This window comes from Aedes albopictus, chromosome 2, assembly GCF_035046485.1.
Source record: "Aedes albopictus strain Foshan chromosome 2, AalbF5, whole genome shotgun sequence".
NCBI classification, from domain to species: domain Eukaryota; kingdom Metazoa; phylum Arthropoda; class Insecta; order Diptera; family Culicidae; genus Aedes; species Aedes albopictus.
The window spans coordinates 277,275,531-277,295,526 of NC_085137.1; the positions used below are offsets into that span (position 1 = coordinate 277,275,531).

The 19,996-nt window shown below is 42.4% G+C and overlaps 1 protein-coding gene and 1 long non-coding RNA gene across 5 annotated transcripts in view; both read right to left on the bottom strand.

The window, feature by feature from the left end:
- The window catches only part of LOC109398151 (uncharacterized), a 65,046-nt gene that overhangs the window by 12,077 nt on the left and 32,973 nt on the right, over positions 1–19,996 (bottom strand). The gene's annotated exons all lie outside the window — the stretch shown is intronic.
- On the bottom strand, positions 9,354–13,039 carry LOC134288104 (uncharacterized; the record flags this gene model as incomplete). Its single annotated transcript, XM_062851835.1, is given in 1 exon segment — positions 9,354–13,039. A coding segment is annotated over 1 exon segment (3,681 nt).

The window sequence follows — 19,996 nt, forward strand, 5'->3', positions numbered from 1 at the left end:
CAGAAGGCTTCGAAATAAGGTAACGAATATTATTACTAAGGCGAAAGAGACTCATGAGTGCACTTTCGTAGCTTATTCACAAACAACATGTCTTCGAGGGAACTCTGGAAAAAATTTGATAAGATTGGACTAAAAAAGAAACCGATAAGCTTCGCATCTGATTTCACTCCAGATCAGATTAATGCACATTTTGGCAGTATTTTTTCCCAAACTAGCGAGATAAGTAACATGACTGAAAGTGACATTATTCATCCAACATTCGAGTTCAATGAGGTTGAAGAGTACCATATTATCAACGCTATATACAACATAAAATCAAATGCTGTAGGATTGGACAATATTCCTATAAAATTCGTTAAATTGATTCTTCCACTGCTAATCAAACCGCTGAAACACTTATTCAATCAAATCCTTAAATCAAGTATATACCCTAGTATGTGGAAAGTTTCTAAAATTATCCCTATTGAGAAAAAAAGGCGATATCCTCTATTGAAAATCTTAGACCAATAAGCATCCTAAGTGCGCTATCTAAAGCATTTGAGCGGGTTGCAAAAAATCAAATTAATAACTTCATCACAAGACATAATTTGCTTTCTTCCTATCAATCTGGATACCGCCAGGGGGATAGCATTAAAACTGCTATGCTCAGTATTTGTGATGACATTGGAGTAGTTCTTGACAGAGGCGGTAATGTTATCATGATCCTTTTAGATTTTTCGAAGGCGTTCGACACAATTAGTCACGCTAATTTGTGCCGAAAGCTAGAACGACAGTTCGGGTTTTCCAGGAACGCAGTTCGTTTGATACGATCTTATTTGACAAATAGATTTCAAAGTGTTTTTTGTAATGATAGTTTTTCATCAATGCTTCCCATCACTTCAGGAGTCCCCCAAGGGTCTGTGTTAGGCCCACTTCTTTTCTCGCTTTATATAAATGATTTACCTTCAAAATTGAGCAATTGTATAGTCCATCTATTTGCCGATGATGTGCAAATCTTCTTCGATTGCTCTAACTTAGAACAGCTTGAAATTGAAAATCTTATAAATAAATGCCTTGCAGATGTAGCCGGTTGGGCCAAAGACAACTCTCTGATCCTAAATACAAGCAAAACTCAGGCCATTTTAATAACACGTAGTAGAAACATCAATCAACCAAACATTATTTTGAATGGCCGTAAAATAGAGTTCTCGAATGAAGTCCTTAGTTTAGGAATCACCATTCAGAATAATTTTGAATGGGATTCATTCTTACTGAAACAATGCGGGAAAGCATATGCATCTCTTCGAACTCTAAGAATGAAAGCAGCATGTCTTAATGTCCAAACCAAATTGATGCTCTTCAAAACACTAATCTACCCACACTTTTTGTTCTGTGATTTTGTTTTACCACAAGCTTCAGCTTACATTATAAACCGCTTCAAAGTGGCATTAAATTGTTGTGTCCGGTTTATTTTTAATCTCAACAGATATTCTAGCGTGACTCATTTACAGCATTTCTTGATTGGTTGTAAATTGGATAGTTTTATTAAATTGAGAAGCACTGTTCTTCTCCATAGCATTTTGAAACCCAATGCCCCGCCTTATTTATTTTCCAAATTAGTCCCTTTCAGAAGTCAGCGTGGCAGAAAGTTTCAAATACCCCGATATAGAACATCACAATATGGGAGCTCATTTTTTGTAAGAGGTGTACATTTCTGGAATGATTTACCTTCTGGAATTCAATCGATTGTTTCAGCAGGCGGGTTTAAAAGGGCGTGTATTGAGCATTTTAGTTAGTTAATTAGTTAAATAAGTAATTTAAAAAAATGATTTTTTTTGTAATTTTTATGAGTTTTTTTTCTAGCAACCAAATAATTCTTGTCCAAAATACAAGAAATATTACGAAAAAAAAATGTTCACAGGCAAAATGGTAGACGTTGAACAGGAAATCGTCCAGCCGGTTTCGTTTTTCAGTCCTGCGTCGTACAATTTACCGCAGTTCAAGTTTTCCCATCTGCCGTCATCTGAAGTCAGGAACGCGTGGATCGGATGGATTCGATGGTTTGGAAATGTCATGGCTGCGACAAACATAACAGACGGCAAATGTCGAAAAGCACAGCTATTGGCAATGGGTGGCTTTGAACTACAGGGGGTATTTTATGGAATACCTGGAGCGGACGTTGATGGTCAAGACGGTGAAGATCCATATGTCGTGGCAAAGGAAAGACTCACAGAACATTTCTCCCCCAAACAACATGAAAGCTTCGAGAGGTTCCAATTTTGGTCAATGTCTATGGACAAAGACGAACCAATTGAAAAATTCTTACTGAGAGTTCAGCAGAAGGCAGACAAATGTGCGTTTGGTCGAAATGAACAGGAATCCCGTCAAATCGCCGTGATTGACAAGGTCATACAAAATGCTCCGGAAGATCTACGTCGAAAGTTACTCGAAAAAGAACAACTTAGGCTTGACGACGTATCGAAAATGATCAATGCCCATCAATCAATCAAACATCAAGCGTCTCAAATGTCTACTCGACCAAACCCTGTCGATGTTAATCGTTTGGTTATAAAGAAACCTGGAATTCCATTTTACAAAGACTCTGGCGTACCTGCATACAAAGCGAGATGTTCACGGTGTGGAAGATTACAACACCAGAAGTTCGAGAAATGTCCTGCGCTGGATCGAACTTGCCATAGATGCAGGAGACTTGGCCATTTTCAAACGATGTGCAAGGCAAAAGTGGAAAAAGATGTAAGTTGAATATGAGACGAATTAAACTTTTTTGATTTAATCTATGATTTTCTATTAGCCTGCTAGTGCGAGAAAAAGGAGATACTCGCCGATGCGAGGAGGTCAGGCAAAACGATACAAATCTGTACGAAATGTTGAATCACGCGAAGAAGACGACGTAAAATCGGAAGATCTTTCAGTGTACAAAATCACTGATGAAGATGATGAATTTATTTCTTGTCGTGTAGGAGGGGTTGACATTAACATGCTGATAGATTCGGGCTCAACCTACAATCTAATCGACGATACCACGCGGGAACTACTAAAACTCAAAGAAGTTGAGTGTCACTCTCAAAGATATGATACCTCTAAACGGTTTCTTGCATATGGGCGAGTACCATTGAAGCTACTCACAGTATTCGATGCGAAGATCGAAATTAGAGATGGACCTGACGTTATCTCGACTAACACGACTTTTTATGTGATTAAGGGAGGCCAACAATCACTTTTAGGAAGAGTCACGGCCCAGAAGTTAGGAGTGCTTCGAGTTGGACTACCCAGTACCTTCAAAGAAATCGTTGGTCGCGTCGAAGAAACTAAAGTCTTCCCAAAAGTTGGTGCTTCCTCTTGATCGAACCATTCCACCTGTCATCCAGCCGCTTCGACGATGTCCAATTCCGATTCTCGATCAAGTCAAGATAAAGTTAGATGAACTGTTGGAAAAGGGCATCATTGAACGGGTTACTAAACCCTCGTCATGGGTATCCCCTCTAGTGCCTATTATGAAAGACAACGGCGAACTAAGATTGTGTGTGGACATGCGGCGGGCTAACCAGGCAATCCAGAGGTTGAACCACCCTTTGCCGGTATTTGAGGACCTCCTGGCCAAGTTTACAGGAGCGAAATATTTCACCACGTTAGACATTCAGCAAGCTTTTCATCATGTGGAACTAGCCGAAGAAAGCAGAGACATAACCACATTCATAACGAATTGGGGTTTGTTTCGATACACACGTCTATTGTTTGGAGTCAATTACGCACCAGATTTTTTTCAAAACCTTATGGAAAGCATCCTTGCTGAATGCAAGAATACGGTGGTGTTCATCGATGATATTTTTATGTGAGGTGCTACTGAAGCGGAGCATGATGAAGCAGTAAAGAAAACGCTGTCTGTGTTGGCCTCTCATGGTTTAACGCTCAACCTCCAGAAGTGCAAATTCAAGAGGAGGGAAACTGAATTCCTCGGTCATAAAATGTCTGAAGATGGAGTACTACCTGCCGATTCTAAGGTGAAATCCCTGCTACTGTGTCGAGCCCCACGTACGAAAGAAGAACTGCGTAGCTTTCTCGGCCTTGTGACCTACGTCTCCAGGTTTCTTCCGAATCTCGCAACTTTGAGCCATCCGTTGAGGGCACTTCTGAAAAATTCAAATCAGTTTTGTTGGCTTTCGGAACATCAGAAATCATTCGATTCCCTTAAACATCTGATTGGAAATATTGACTGCCTAGGCTATTTCGATCCAACCGATCACACCATCCTAGTAACCGACACTTCTGGAGTTGGTCTCGGTGCAGTTCTAGTACAAATCCATCAAGGCAGAACTCGCATAATCAGTTACGCATTACGGTAAATTCGCGTCCGACAGCGCGAATCGAACGATGGATGCTTAGATTGCAAGCCTTTAGGTTCAAGGTTGTCTACAAAAAAGGATCGTCGAACATTGCTGATACTCTCTCGCGTCTTGGCTCTCACGTTAAAGATCCCTCTTGGCAAGAAGAATCGGAGGTGTACATCCGGAGAATTGCTGCAAACGCATTGGCAATTTTACAACAAGAACAATCGAGTGCGGATTATGACAACGAAACTGAAATTGCAATTCGGACTGTCCAAGAAACTGCAGCGATAGATATTTCAGAAGTAATCGAGGCAACAAAGAATGACGCAGAGCTTCAAGCGGTACTGTCTTCTATCATGAAAGAAGATTGGACTTCTCCTATCGTCAAGCAATATTCTGCGTTTCGTTGTGAACTTTCTTTCGCTAATGGTTTGGTCATGCGTGGTTCGAAACTAGTCGTACCTTCTATTCTTCGGGAGAGAATGCTTTTGCTAGCTCACGAAGGTCATCCCGGCCAGTCATGTATGAAGCGACGTCTCCGCGACCGTTGCTGGTGGCCAAACATGGACCAAGAGGTAGTCAAAGTCTGCGAGAAATGTGAAGGATGCCGCCTTGTACAAATACCCGATCCTCCGGAACCGATGGAGCGTAGACCATTGCCCGACAAACCATGGGTTGACATTGCAATTGATTTCCTTGGACCATTGCCGACAGGGGAATACATTTTGGCAGTGGTGGATTATTTTAGCAGACACGTGGATTTGGAAATCATGACTTCAATAACAGCCAAAGAAACTATTAAGCGAATGGCAAGAATTTTCGGACTTTGGGGCGTACCACGTACAATCACCCTGGATAATGGGAAGCAGTTTGTCGCTACAGAATTTGACGATTTCTGCAAAGTAAAGGGAATTCATCTGAATCATACTACCCCGTACTGGCCCCAGGCCAACGGCGAGGTAGAGCGTCAGAACCGATCTTTGCTCAAGCGGCTAAAGATAGCAAATGCTTTGTATGGCGACTTGAGATCCGAGATGTCACATTATTTAGAAATGTACAATAATACACCTCATTCCACAACCGGAAGATCTCCAAATGAGCTACTCCAAAATCGACGGCTTCGTTTCAAGTTTCCAGAGGTTGAAGATTTGTCAACGGCGACTTTCATCAGAACACAGAGATAAGGACACTGTACAGAAGTCGTTGGGAAAGGAGAGAGAAGATGCTAAGCGCAGGTCAAAGCCCAGTGCGATTGGCACTGACGATGTGGTACTCATGCGCAACCTACACCCAACCAACAAGCTCTCGACCAACTTCTTAAAGAGAAGTTTACGGTGGTAGAGCGGAACGGATCAATATGAATACAGGATACAGGTAAATCGTTTAATTCATGTTGAATCCAAAACGAAGACGTTAATTATTATTTTTACAGGCAAAGAGTACGACAGGAATGTTTCCCACTTGAAAAAGATTTCAGGTACGGTAACTGGACAGGATAATCATTCTTCAGAAGAAGAACGCATAGAACCTGCAGTTCTTATCGGGGCCCGTGGCGCAGTGGTCCACACGTTCGCTTCATAAGCGGATGGTCATGGGTTCGAACCCAGCCCCGGCACTTGCAATTTTTCGTCAGTTGCTCTTCCCCCCGAGAGCAGCTGGCACCTGACCCTCTTCGGAGCATATAGCTCTAACGGACCCGGAATTTGGATATCGGCGAACCGCAACTCATAATGGACGACCCCCAATTGGACTGGAAAAGGAACAGCAGCCAACCACCAGCATCATCGTGCTCATCATTCTACCGTGGACAGGGTAGAAAAGTTGAAGCAGCACAAGGCACCAGTTCGATATAGTTGAATTAGAATAGAATACATGTAGGCGCTGTACAAAAGTTTAGGTGCAGCGTCCAATTGGAATCGCTCACGTAGTGCCCAAGTGGACAAAAGAGCTGTAAATTAGGTTAAGTGATTAAGAATAAAAAAAATAACCTGCAGTTCTACGTCGTTCTCAGCGTAATCGTAAGTCACTAGTTTCGTAATACTGGTCTTAAGTGCTAATATACCAGAAATGAAAATAATTATCAAGCTCTAAGTAAAATACATCTAGTTCCATAACAAAAGTATTTAAATAATAATTTATTTTATTTATAGAAAGGGGATGTGATACCTATCGTGGAGCGTAAGTATGGTAACCCTATGTGTTTATATTAGTATTGGTTAATGGTTCATTGATTGCGGTTGAGCGATACAGTGAATGAATACCAAGCCTCATTCTTTGGTACAAATTAGCGTGGTCTAGTGGCATCGACGGTACCATGAACTTTAATTTGACCACCACAATAACTACGCAATTTTGTATTTGTTTCATTAAGCGGAAGGTTTGTGAGATATTTCGCCCTGTCAGTAGCACTTACCAGCGACACAGGTGACCCACTATCCACCTCAAACCTCATCAGTGATTGATTTACCTTAAGCTGTATGTAGATTTTCGACAACGGTTTATTCTCATGACTTACATCAATGACACAGATCTCATCGATCGTTTCGTCCCCAGAATCGCTATCATTTTCATCCCCCTCCTCGACCAGATGAGTTTTCAATTTCTTATTATCGTTTTTCTTGAATTTACTGTCCGGTGGCGTACTGAGACAAACACGTTGCAAATGTCCCTTCTGTTGGGTATGGAGTGGACTGTACGAAGAATACTGGTCGCGGGAAAGCTCACGTTCCCACGAGAACGGAGCCGGCGGGAGCAGGAGTAGGTTACTCCTTCCAAGAATAGTCCTCAGCCAGGAAACCAGGGTAGAAAATCCAACGCAGTAGGCAATCGTTCCGGTGATGAAAACCACAGAGAATTATTTTCACTTCACACACTGTATTTCATTTTCTCCTCTACTATTTACAAGACTTGACTTAGCACTACTTAACTTCTTAGTCACTTTCACTTTTCTTCACTGTTACTACACTTGTGAACCTTAGCCAGTTCAAATCATACTAACTCCCTTAACGTGCTACGCGCCTTATATTTATACTAGCCAACACGTGATCTCGAATCACGTGGAATTATCGAGAACGTACTAGATTGTACGCGCCTTGTCGATGGTGGTAACTCAACCTTCGAAGAGAACTCAGATCGATGATAGTCGCTCACGCTGCCGACTTGACATCGGTGATTCTTCTCTCTCTCGTCGCTCTCGCAGTCGTCCGTCAATGTCGCTCTCTCTCTCTCATTTGTTGTCATCTCACCACATAGCCAATCGCCGCTTCGTCGCCGTACTGCCGGGCTGCTGATGTTTTGGTTGCTGCTACGCATGACGGTCTACCGGGGGATGCGCTCTTCTACTCACTGCCGCTCGCACTGCTAGACTTAACCATCTTCAGTGTGGTTTCCGCACTGAACATACTCCCGGCGAGGAGGTGCATCACGCCTTATTACTATAGAATGTTATCAGAAGTGGAATTATCAAGTATTGGCAACGGAGCAAGTTTATGAATGGGCCTTTTAAATGTACCGTTTTTGGTGAAAACATCAACCACTCTTATAAGACCATCTAAACCCGGGTAAACTTTAACTACTCGACCCATTCTCCAATATTGAGGAGGAATGTTGTCCTCCTTTAGAAGCACGATTGTACCTAATTGAATGTTAGCCCTCTGTTTGGCCCATTTATATTTCGTTTGCAACTCTGCAATGTATTCGGATGACCAACGCTTCCAAAAATGTTCACGCAGTTGTTGGATTCGTTGCCAACGGGATAAACGGTTCTCCGGTATGTTATCGTACGAAGGCTCGGGAACGGCAATAAGGGGACGATCAATCATCAAATGTGCTGGTGTCAAGCTTTCAAGATCATGAGGATCATTTGAATGCGCATACAAGGGTCTTGAATTAAGAATTGCTTCGACTTGACACAGAAGGGTCGAGAATTCAGTAATTGTGAGCGATGCGGACTTACATACCTTTTTTAAAACCGACTTTACACTTTTTACACCGGCCTCCCAAATGCCACCAAAGTGTGGGGCATTGGGCGGGATAGTCCTCCACTCTATTTCCTTGCTTTGACAGATTTCGAAAATTCCTCGATGAATGGCTTCAGATTTAAACAGCCGGTAAAGCTCGTGCAATTCGGATTTAGCACCCTTGAAATTTGTGCCATTGTCACTAAACACTTCATGAGGAATTCCTCTTCGAGACACAAAGCGATGAAAGGCAGCTAGAAAAGCTTCGGTTGACAAGCTTTCAACGGCTTCCAAATGGATAGCCTTTGTAATCATACAAACAAAAACACAAATATACCCCTTTATCGGGCTGGCCTTACGAGTTGTTTGTTTGATCATGATAGGCCCAGCAAAATCAAGACCTACTCTCTGAAACGTCGGAGCAGCGTGCAACCTGTAGGAGGGTAAATCTCCCATTAGTTGATCCAAGGTTTGTGGATTGGCTCTGAAACATGTAACACAACCCCTTACAATGCTTCGAACTGTTGACCTCGCATTAATTAACCAGAACCTTTGGCGGAGGATGTTGATGACTCCGGAACAACCAACATGGAGATTTTCCCGGTGTATGGCAGCTACTAGACGTTTAGAGAGAATATTTTTATCCGGCAGGATTAATTGATGTTTCACATCATACGGAAGCTGTGAATGGCGAATTCGTCCACCAACGCGAAGTAAGTCATTATCAAAAAATGGCTTCAAGCTGTTTAGTCTATGATTAGGATCTTCAGTCTTCACACATTCTACCTCCTTTGATAATTCCTTATGTTGAATCGCACCAATGATTCTATACAACGAGTCACGTAGTTCACCAATTGTGGGAAACGGACACAACACTCGATCTTCCTTCTTTCGCCTTACATTGGAAATGAATCGCAGGACGTAGGCAATAATGCGTTGTGTTTTCCTAAACGAGTCATATTTTAGTAATATCGGAAAGTCTTCATAGCTCATGACTACATGTACAGCAATCTCACTTCGCAGTTCAGGTATACTTGACTCAGGCAATCCAGCAGGAATTTCAACTTCAAAGTTGGCACTTCAGAAACTTTGGGCCGTTCCACCATAGATCGTTTTGAGCTAGCTCTTTGGCACATTGCCCTCTTGAGACAATGTCTGCAGGATTTTCTCGTGTATTCACATAACTCCAAATATACTCGTTGTGAGAAACGATTTCGGCGACTCTATTACGCACAAAGACTTGGAGCCGATTCAAAGGTTTCTGTAGCCATGCCAACACTACTTGACTGTCGGACCACAACTGAATTTTGGTGAATGTTACCGTATCCAACGCACTCACAACCTTTGAAACTAATTTCGTTAAAAGCAATGCTGCCAACAGCTCCTTCCTAGGAATTGAAACAGGATTAATTGGTGCAATTTTCGACTTACTAGCGACAAGTTTTACCACAGCTGTGTCATCAGAATTCAGTGAGCGGATATACACACAAGCACCGTATGCCATCTCCGAGGCATCGGAGAATCCGTGCAACTCATAGCAAATTGCATGTGGGGACACGATATGTCTTGGGATGCGAATTTGTTCCGGACAAGGCAGACATGTCAAAAAATGTTGCCATTCCGAGCAAAGCTGATCATCTAACCTTTCATCCCATTTAAGTTTACTTATCCAGAGACGCTGCATTAGAATTTTGGCGATTATGATCACGGGTGATATTAGCCCTAACGGATCGAATATCTTTGCAATAGTCGATAGAACTTGTCGCTTCGTAGGTGTCTCAAAATTCGGTGGTGGCTGTGTTAGAAAGACAAATTCGTCCGTTTTGGGATTCCACATTAAACCAAGTGTTTTAATGATCTCATTGGCTTCGCAATCACCTACAACCACCAGCGAATCTTGGTCCCCCGAAGGAATTGATTCAAGTAATCGAGGATCGTTTGAGGACCATTTATGCAAATGCATACCACCAGATTTGAATAACGCAATGACTTGGCGTTGCATCTCGCATGCCTCTTCAAAGCTGTTAGACCCAAACAAGCCGTCGTCTACGTAAACATTCTTCTCAACTATCTCAGCTGCCAGAGGATAATTGTCTCGTTCATCTCTGGCTAATTGCAACATCGTTCGTGTGGCCAAGAAGGGCGCTGAAGCGGTACCATAAGTTACGGTTGTAAGCTCAAGTGTTCGAAGACGATCGGTAGGAGACTTTCGCCAGAAGATTCTCTGCAATGGGCTATGACGGGAATCTACGTCTATTTGCCGAAACATCTTCGACACATCAGCACTCATCACGTATCGATGCATTCTGAACCGAAGCTCAATGGACATCAAATCACTCTGTACTGCAGCGCCCACCATTAGAACATCGTTTAAAGAAGTACCGGCTACCTTAGACGACGCATCAAATACTACTCTACACTTAGTTGTGGTTTTTGATGGATTCACAACAGCATGGTGTGGAAGATACCATTTTTGCATATTTGGATCATCATCAGCTTCGAACACTTCCTTACAATGACCGAGCAACTCATACTCATCCATAAGCGAGTCGTACTGCTCTTTCAGGTTTGGTTGACGTTGTAATTTAGACTCTAGTGCATAAAATCGTCTTAAAGCCTGAGTTCTCGAATCCGGAAGCTGAATCACACTATCCTTCAACGGTAACTGGACCATATATCGACCATTGGACTGACGACGATAAGTCTCTTGGAAAAGACGTTCATATTCTTCCTCTTCTGTATTTGTAACAAAATCTGCAGAGACACCTTCAATCTCCCAGAATTTCTGGACCAGCTTTCCCACTGGATCCTCAACCACCGGATTCGACCGGAGCCCAACACCAGAGAAAGGTAGGTCAATAAACCTACCACCAATCAACCACCCAAGTTGGGAGTCTTGTAACCGCGGACAATCATCAGTAAGTCTCACAAACCCTGGCTTCAACAAATCAAGGAACCAATCCATTCCGATCAGCATATCGATTTCATGTGGTTTATAGAACAAAGGGTCAGCCAACTTGAAACGAGGAAAGTTCCAGCTACTCGAATGAATTTCCATACTCGGTAGTTCCCCTGTAATCCTAGGGGAAACAAGACAATGCAAATCAAATGCAAAATCGTTACACCTGGATTGAACGGACACAGTACATCTTTGCTTAATGGTTGATCTTACGCTGCCAATACCAGTTATTGGAAGATTAACTTGTTCCACTTCTACGTTAAGGGCGTGTGCTAGGGACTGGGTAATAAAACTTACCTGAGATCCGCAATCCAGCAGTGCGCGACACTGGTAAGGTCGATTGTCTCGATCCAGCACGTTCACGAGGGCAGTGAAAAGCAGTGCCTGGCTAACTGGTTCCTGTGGACGTTCCGGATTTGCTGCATTCGATGACTGCTCGTGTACCATTCGACTCGCACGTGGTGTGGGTACAGGTGTTGCTCTCGCTGCTTCAGATTGGCTGCTATTTCCATCGATGATGTTTGATACCTTGGAATCAACTGGGCCGTCAACAGAATGTAGCAATGTATGATGTCTCCTTCCACATTTGGTACATGATCGCTCCGACAAACAGTCTGTTACTCGGTGTCCTTTTCGCAAGCAGTTGAAACATACGTTTTTCTCCCTTACTAGATCCATACGCTGTTTCACCGTTGATTCATTGAACTTGGAGCATTTGAAAGACAGATGATTCTCATTGCAAAACTCACACTTCGGTTCCGGATTTTCCACCGCTGTAGCCGCATTACTCCTTTGAGGAGGCTTGATGGATTTTGCAACCGCTGGTCGTTGCTGTCGTTGTCGATCAAAGTCGTCTGATGTCTGGCACCTCTCCAGTACCGAGACACGCTCCTTTAGAAATGCTATTGTTTGACTGTACGTTGGTAGTTCTCGTCGCTTCACGGTTGCCTCCCAAAGCTTCTTAGTATCGTCGTCCAACGCATGAGCTACGATGTAGATGATGAACCTTTCGGAGACTCCAGTGAATTGCTCTCCTAGGAACTTCAGATTTTCGATGTGATTTTCGAATGTTTCTACCAACGCCCGGAGATCCGTGTAGCTTTCCTTGCTCAGTTTCTTAACGCCAAGTATACCTCCAATGTGCAAGTCGATCATTCTTCGCTTATCCTCGAAGCGTTCTTCGAGTAACTGCCATGCCCTGTCATAATTACCGTCACTGATTGTTTTTGCATCAATCAGTCCGGCAGCGTCTCCAACTAAAGCTTTCTCAAGATGGTATAGCTTGATACGAGCATGCTCATTGGATCCGTCCACAACATCTTTAAACATTACCTTAAATTTCTCCCAATTCTCGTATCGTCCATCAAACGTTGGAATCACTCGAGGTAACGACGGTTGGATAACGATAGGTTGTTGATTGTTGGGCTGCTGGGGTACTGCATTCGCTGCAAGGGTCTCGAGGCAGGTGTCCAGGACTGTGGAAACTTGCTCATGCAAAGTCTCGAACTGTATGAACTTTTCATCCTGCTCTTGACGCTTGTCCGCAGGCAAACGAGCTATCAATTGCTGATGATGGGTATGATACTCCGCATACGAAGATTCCACCTTTCTGATGTACACCTTCACTTGATTCACCGTCAGATCATCCACATCGCTTTGCAGTATCACATTTTTTATCCGTGTTATATTGCCTTGAGCCATTCCTCGCAAGTGGATTAACGTACCAAGCTCCATATCCTCCTCGTTGCTTGGGTTGTTCTGTTGCTTCAACGGAGTTCTCTTCGTCATTTTTTTCACTTTCTAGATCACTTCACTTGAGTTCAAACGTTCACTGTCTTCAGTACTAGTTTATAGCTTGCACTGCACTTAGTTCTTGTGTTCCTCTACGATTTACACCACCGAATCGATGCCAAATCCAAATCACCTCGTGTTTCTACATCCAATGAATCGAATGCTCCCACACTCCAAGCCCCCGGGCAGTATCCAACTGTTAACCGAAGGGCGAGCGACCAGTGACCAGAAGAATAATCCGGCTCGAAGGACCAAATCCTATGTTGGGTATGGAGTGGACTGTACGAAGAATACTGGTCGCGGGAAAGCTCACGTTCCCACGAGAACGGAGCCGTAGGCAGCAGGAGTAGGCAGCGGGAGCAGTAGTAGAATAGTCCTCAGCCAGGAAACCAGGGTAGAAAATCCAACGCAGTAGGCAATCGTTCCGGTGATGAAAACCACAGAGAATTATTTTCACTTCACACACTGTATTTCATTTTCTCCTCTACTATTTACAAGACTTGACTTAGCACTACTTAACTTCTTAGTCACTTTCACTTTTCTTCACTGTTACTACACTTGTGAACCTTAGCCAGTTCAAATCATACTAACTCCCTCAACGTGCTACGCGCCTTATATTTATACTAGCCAACACGTGATCTCGAATCACGTGGAATTATCGAGAACGTACTAGATTGTACGCGCCTTGTCGATGGTGGTAACTCAACCTTCGAAGAGAACTCAGATCGATGATAGTCGCTCACGCTGCCGACTTGACATCGGTGATTCTTCTCTCTCTCGTCGCTCTCGCAGTCGTCCGTCAATGTCGCTCTCTCTCTCTCATTTGTTGTCATCTCACCACATAGCCAATCGCCGCTTCGTCGCCGTACTGCCGGGCTGCTGATGTTTTGGTTGCTGCTACGCATGACGGTCTACCGGGGGATGCGCTCTTCTACTCACTGCCGCTCGCGCTGCTAGACTTAACCATCTTCAGTGTGGTTTCCGCACTGAACACCTTCTTTCGGCAAAATCCATAAACAGTATCTTTGTGTCGGCAGACGTTTGCAAGATGCGTCTCACTACCACATAGGTAACACGTTTTGTTAGTATTGTTAGTTACCTTGCTCGTCGACGATCGTTGGTGGTGAGCGGAATTGTCAATCAGATTCAGCTCATGCAACTTCCGGTTGAGAACTTCAGCACCTTCACCGGACGCCTCCATCGCAAGTGAAATGTCCTTCGCCTTGTCGAACGTCAACGCCTTTTCCTCGATTAGACGCGACCGGATACGCTGGTTGCGAAGCCTGAACACCAGCTGATTTCGCAGCGCATTCTGCAGATAGTCGCCGAATTTGCAGTATTTCGCCTCACGTTGCAGCGCCGTGATGAACTCCGCAATCGATTCCCCTTCCATTTGTGTCCGGGATCTGAACTTCCACAGTTCTACCATCTCGAGAGGTTCCGGATCGTAATAGTTCCCAAGCACGTCAACGATTTGTTGATATGTCTGGTTCTCCGGCTCGTCGGGAGACACATTATCCGCAAGGATGTTGTAGGGCAACCAATATAATTTGGACCCCCATATATTTTGGACCCCCTGGGTCGTATTATCACAACTTACACCGATTTAATGATGAGATGACGAACATTTTTAGAATCATTCGCTAAATAAGATTGCTCTGCACGGGCAGCAATCATTTCCTTACTGGAAATATCTTTATTTGCCTTGAAATTAATTTTTAACAATCTCGTCATCCGCGCGAGTGTCGCCTCATGTTTACAAAAAGAGATTGCGGTGCTGAGGAAACTTGCAGATGTAAACAAAAACGTTTATCATTCTAGCGCATTAAATTCGCAAAGTTCGTCTAATCAGCCTTTGTCAATCAAGTAAATGGGATGTGATCCAGCATATTCAAGCGGCAAATTCTTCCAAAATAGTTTCAAACGAGTTTAAACACTGGGTGTCCAAAATATATACTGAACAGGGTCCAAAATATATTGGGGTGTCCAAAACAGTGAAAACTGATGCTTCAAAAATCAGTTATTTTCATCAAATTTTCAGTTAGAAATGACCTTGTGGGTATTTTTAACGGTCAATGGAGGCTTTTACAAACATACCAACATCATCATTACGTGTAAATACCGTCTGAATCTGTTTGATTTTCACTTAAATTCAAACTAATGCCCTCTAGGGGTCCAAAATTCAACCGTTACCCTATGTCTCCGAGCCCATGTAGTGCAGTACACACTAAAATCTCGAATTCCACCTCGGTAATAATTTTTGCTGAGTTCAAACTGTAAAAGTTAATTTATACTGAGGAATCAGTAAACTTTTGAACAATTATCCGATTTCAGTAATTAGTTTTACCGATCACCTGCAAAACAAAATATTTTTTACAAATATCAGTAATAAAAAGTACCGGTTAACATTGTATATTGCGTTATTCGGTACTTCTAGTTTGCTCCGTAAATAAGAGTACCGTACAATCAGTAAAAAAGTGCTGAATACTCTTCAAAACCTTAACCGAGGCCTCAGTTCCTGGTGTACTTGTGTGACGCCATTTGTATTTATAAATGATAGTCAGAGTGTGTCCCGGCGTGGTGCGCTTGGACGCCACTATTTTATCAAAGTTGCTGGTTTTCGGCTGTGGTTTTGGTCCAAAATGTTTTAAAAAGTAATACAGAATAATTTGGTAAGTTTGCACAATCATTGATGTAAGTTAAAAAACTTACAACAAACCATCTCGTTCAGTTTCAGGATTGCTGGTTCAACTAGATGTTGCTGTTAACGGGAAAGTGCTACATCTGTAAAAATGGAATTTTTTGAACGCCGCAACTCCTTGCGCTCGTATATCTGTTGACCCGACCGAGGACCCGACGATCTGCGGAGGGAGCCGAACAACTCAAAACTTCTCTAGACTGAGTCCTCCTCCGGAATCTGAGATTTTTGTTATGTTGCAGAATGCAAATTTAATAATCATGTGATTGGTTTTGTTTCATGGCATCATTCATCGTTAAGCATTACACATATTGATCGCTTTATGAGAATAAAAATGAAATTTACTTTGAGTATTTATTTATCGTTGCATTTTTCTCAAATTTTCCTTAATTTCGCATCATTTGCCGATATTACGGTTAAACATTTACGGAAATCTGTAAAACAAATACTGAGGTGCTCGGTAAATTGTAAAATCGTTGAAATTTAAAATTACTGAATACTCGGTACTTTTTCTACAAAGTATTCAGTAATAATTTGACGAAGCAGCTCAGTGATTTTTGACATTTTGTCAGATCTAACGTAATACCGAGTAATCGGTAGTCGAACTTGATTACCGAGGTGATCACCGAGAGCTCAGCAGTTGATAATTCGGTAATTCGATAACTGAGCCCGGCAATAAAAGTTCAGTGTGTAGTACACTTTGCATGACGTTGTTGTTCACACCAAACAGTCGCATTGCACCTTCCAGCCGTTTCACCCAACGGCCCCACTTTGTTTTCGTTCTATCGAAGGGTTCGAAATTAAACGTCGGTGGAATCCCCGCTCCGGCGGCATTTCCGGCAGCAGCAGCAGCAGCAACATTCGTCGGATTAGCCATCACTCACATCCAGCGCAATCAGCAGTAGCAGCAATAAAACAGGGTCCAACCTGGCAGCATCAAAACACTCAACAACGCAGCAGCAAAACGGCAATGTACAGCCCGCCCGAGTAGAAAAATAATATACATGGAATCGTTCATATTATAGAGTGGTTATTCGTGGAATAATAATGATACAAGTAATGATAGTTTTGCAATCAAATTATTAGAATTGAAAAAATGTGATTATTTAATACTTTGCAAGTAATATAACATGTATGATAATGATACATGCAATGATACTGGAATCATTTTGAATAGTTCGATTTCCTCCCAATGTATTCTCCAAAATCACTTTTTGTATTTTTACTGTAAATTGTGAGTGTTGATGCATGAGGAAAACATGCTAAAGATAGTGTTTGTAGCTAATAGCTTGTAATTTCAACGAAAATCAAGCACTATTAATACGGCGGCTGCTCTCTCTCAGTCGGTGCGTCCGTCGATTGTATGTTAAATGATTTCAAGCAAACTGTTTTGTTTACCTTCAATAGTCAATTTCATTGTAACGACTCCGCCTCGGACTCCGCATGCTAGGCCACTGGTGGAATCCATAGAAGATTCTTTACAGTCCAGATTCGCTGGTTGGGTCACGACTGCGCCCCGATTAGCGAATCGTGTTCGTTCGTTGGGGCAACTGACAACTGATCAAAATGCTCTAGACACACGCAAGTGACGAGAAATATTGCTTTTTTCACTGAAAATTTTCCTTGCTTCGATGAGCAACATGACGTTTTCTTCCAGCGAAGGCTTACGCGATACAGAAAATCGCTGAATTTCACACTAACACTGCAGAAAATCTGTCAACAATAACTCAATACACATGTATTTCCAGCGAAAAGATCTATTTGCGTGACAACAATCCACTCCCATGACTACCGGGCGGCCGCCGTCAAATATCAGGATTGCCAACTGTCCGGCGACTGCTGTCAGTTTTCTTTGTCGCCGAATTTGGCGCTGGGTCTTCGGCGCGGAAACCCAAAGGTGGGAATAAAATGTTGGGGTTTGCGCGCAATACGTCACGGAACACTCACATACTTGCGTAAACGTTCTGTATACAGGAGCTGTGATGCGACGGCGGTCAGACGTCAAACTCGTTTTGACATCTATTTTGACATTGACAGTGCTTTTTAGTTGGGTTTTGCCCCAACCAGTGAACATTCAACCATCGAGACAGCCCATCTAACGAGCTCTTAACGAACGAATCGTCACTGTACTTGGTTCCGGTCGGTGTTCTTTCGGGAGTTTTTTCTTATACTTCTTCCAGACACCAGATTTTTTTCTTACAGCTCACATCAATTCACTTCAAGAACATCATTGTCTTCAAACCACCCGCGAGCCCTAATCGAATATGGTCCATGTAGCACACACCGCGCGAAGATTGATGCAGCAACTCCGTCTATCACATAGATTTTCCAAAGCATGACAAAAAACAAGCGAAAAAATAAACAACGATTCACTCAATAATACACATAGTTGACAGGTTCAGAGAAATGCCCGCAGGGGTGTGCACTTTTTTCGGGTCGATAAAGCAGATCTGTGAAATGTTTATTATTCACTGTATCATAAAGTTTATGATACAGTGATTATACTACTAATCTATCCACAAAATTTTTGTTCGAGAAAATGAGCATTTTTGAATGGGAACGATACTTAACAACCCATTCAGTCAATCATTGAAACTCTGTGAACGATAACTGCTATCATTAATATGATTCGTTGAATCGTCGGTTTATAATCCAGTTTATGATAACACGAATAATTGGAAAATGATATCCTGTACAATTTCTGTGTCATACCGTTTTATTCGGGCGCGTCGTAGCAGAAAGCAATTAGCAGCAACCAACACCTCAGCAAACACGTAACCTCAACTTCGTATGTCCAAATTCTTTTCCGGCGATCGGCCCCGCTACGTAGCACCAGCCAAACGGCTGCAATCGGCCGAATCTTCGTACACACTATTTTTATTTCGCTGGAAACCAGCAAAATTTTGCTGCTTTTTGACATGCTGTAAAACCAGTAATCCATTCAGTAAAATATTTCTTGCAGGTTTTTCAATAATGCATCTTGACAGCTTGTTATGCTGGACGTTCAGCAATTTTGTCTGAGCTCGAATCCGGCCGAATTTTTTTGTATTTTTTTTCTTCTCAGCCGAAATAAAAATGTATAAAAATGTTCGGTTGAACTTGATTTTTGATAATAAGAGGTAAGTTTATTCGATGAAGGCTCATTATTGAAGTAGTGCAATCCATTTTAGTGTAAATTAAGATGAAAATTTAAACTTTTTCAGGTGATTTCCTCGTCCTCCAGCTCGTGCAGTGCCTCAGGCAGGAGCGCGCAAATGTGTCAAGGAAAATGGCTGGGGAGGAATGCTAAGTGTTTGACAACTCTTTTGCTGATGTTCAGCAATTTCTAATTTTGCTGACGCTTCATCTATTATTACTGAATTTTCGGCAAACTACAGTTTGCTGATCACGTTCCAGCAATTAGTTTTGCTGGATGAAAAAATCAAAATTTGGTGTGTAGGTTCTTCTTCTTCTTTCGTCGCCAACTGTTGTGTTTTCGAATAGTCGCACAGAGTAAGAACGCGTGTTGATCACAGCAACGATAACAAATGAATGCCAGTTTATTACTGTGTATCATGGTATCAATGACATATGAGCATAATGGACTGGTAAAGGAAAACAAGGGTTTTGAATACAAGGTAGAATATTATAACAGATAATAATACGTGACAATATTCTGTCGGACAATTTATTCCACGCTAGTATCGTTTACATTGCCGCTAAAAATTTAGCTGCTAAATATGGGACAATAAATTGTCCGACTGTGTTGGTACCAAACTATCGTAATGTAAACACTTCCCTATCTGCCAATAAAATTGGCGTGATGGCATAATTAGCTGACAATTCGTCTAGCAGACCGTTTACATGATGCTAATTGTGTCGGACAATCTAATATCCTCATTATTGTCCACTAGTTTTAGCACCGAATTCAGAAGCTTCTGATTTTGTCATGCTTAATTTATTGTCTGCTTAAAAGTGTTTACATTGCGCTAAATTGACGCCAATACTGCTCGAAAATGAACTGTCGCGTAGAATTAGCAAATATGGCCATAAAAGTCCACCAAACTATAGACACTATAGATTCCATAGACTCGCGTAAAGTGTCTCGAGTATACCAAAGTGGCGAATCCTGGTCGTTTTGACAGGTCTCCTGCTCGATTGGAACTATGGGGATGACAGCAAATCGGCTGTTCCAATTTTGACGTTTCTCCTCTTTGTTATTCCAGACTCGTTAGACTCGCGGAGACATGGTTGAGCAATATAATTTTAGTGTGTTTTACCA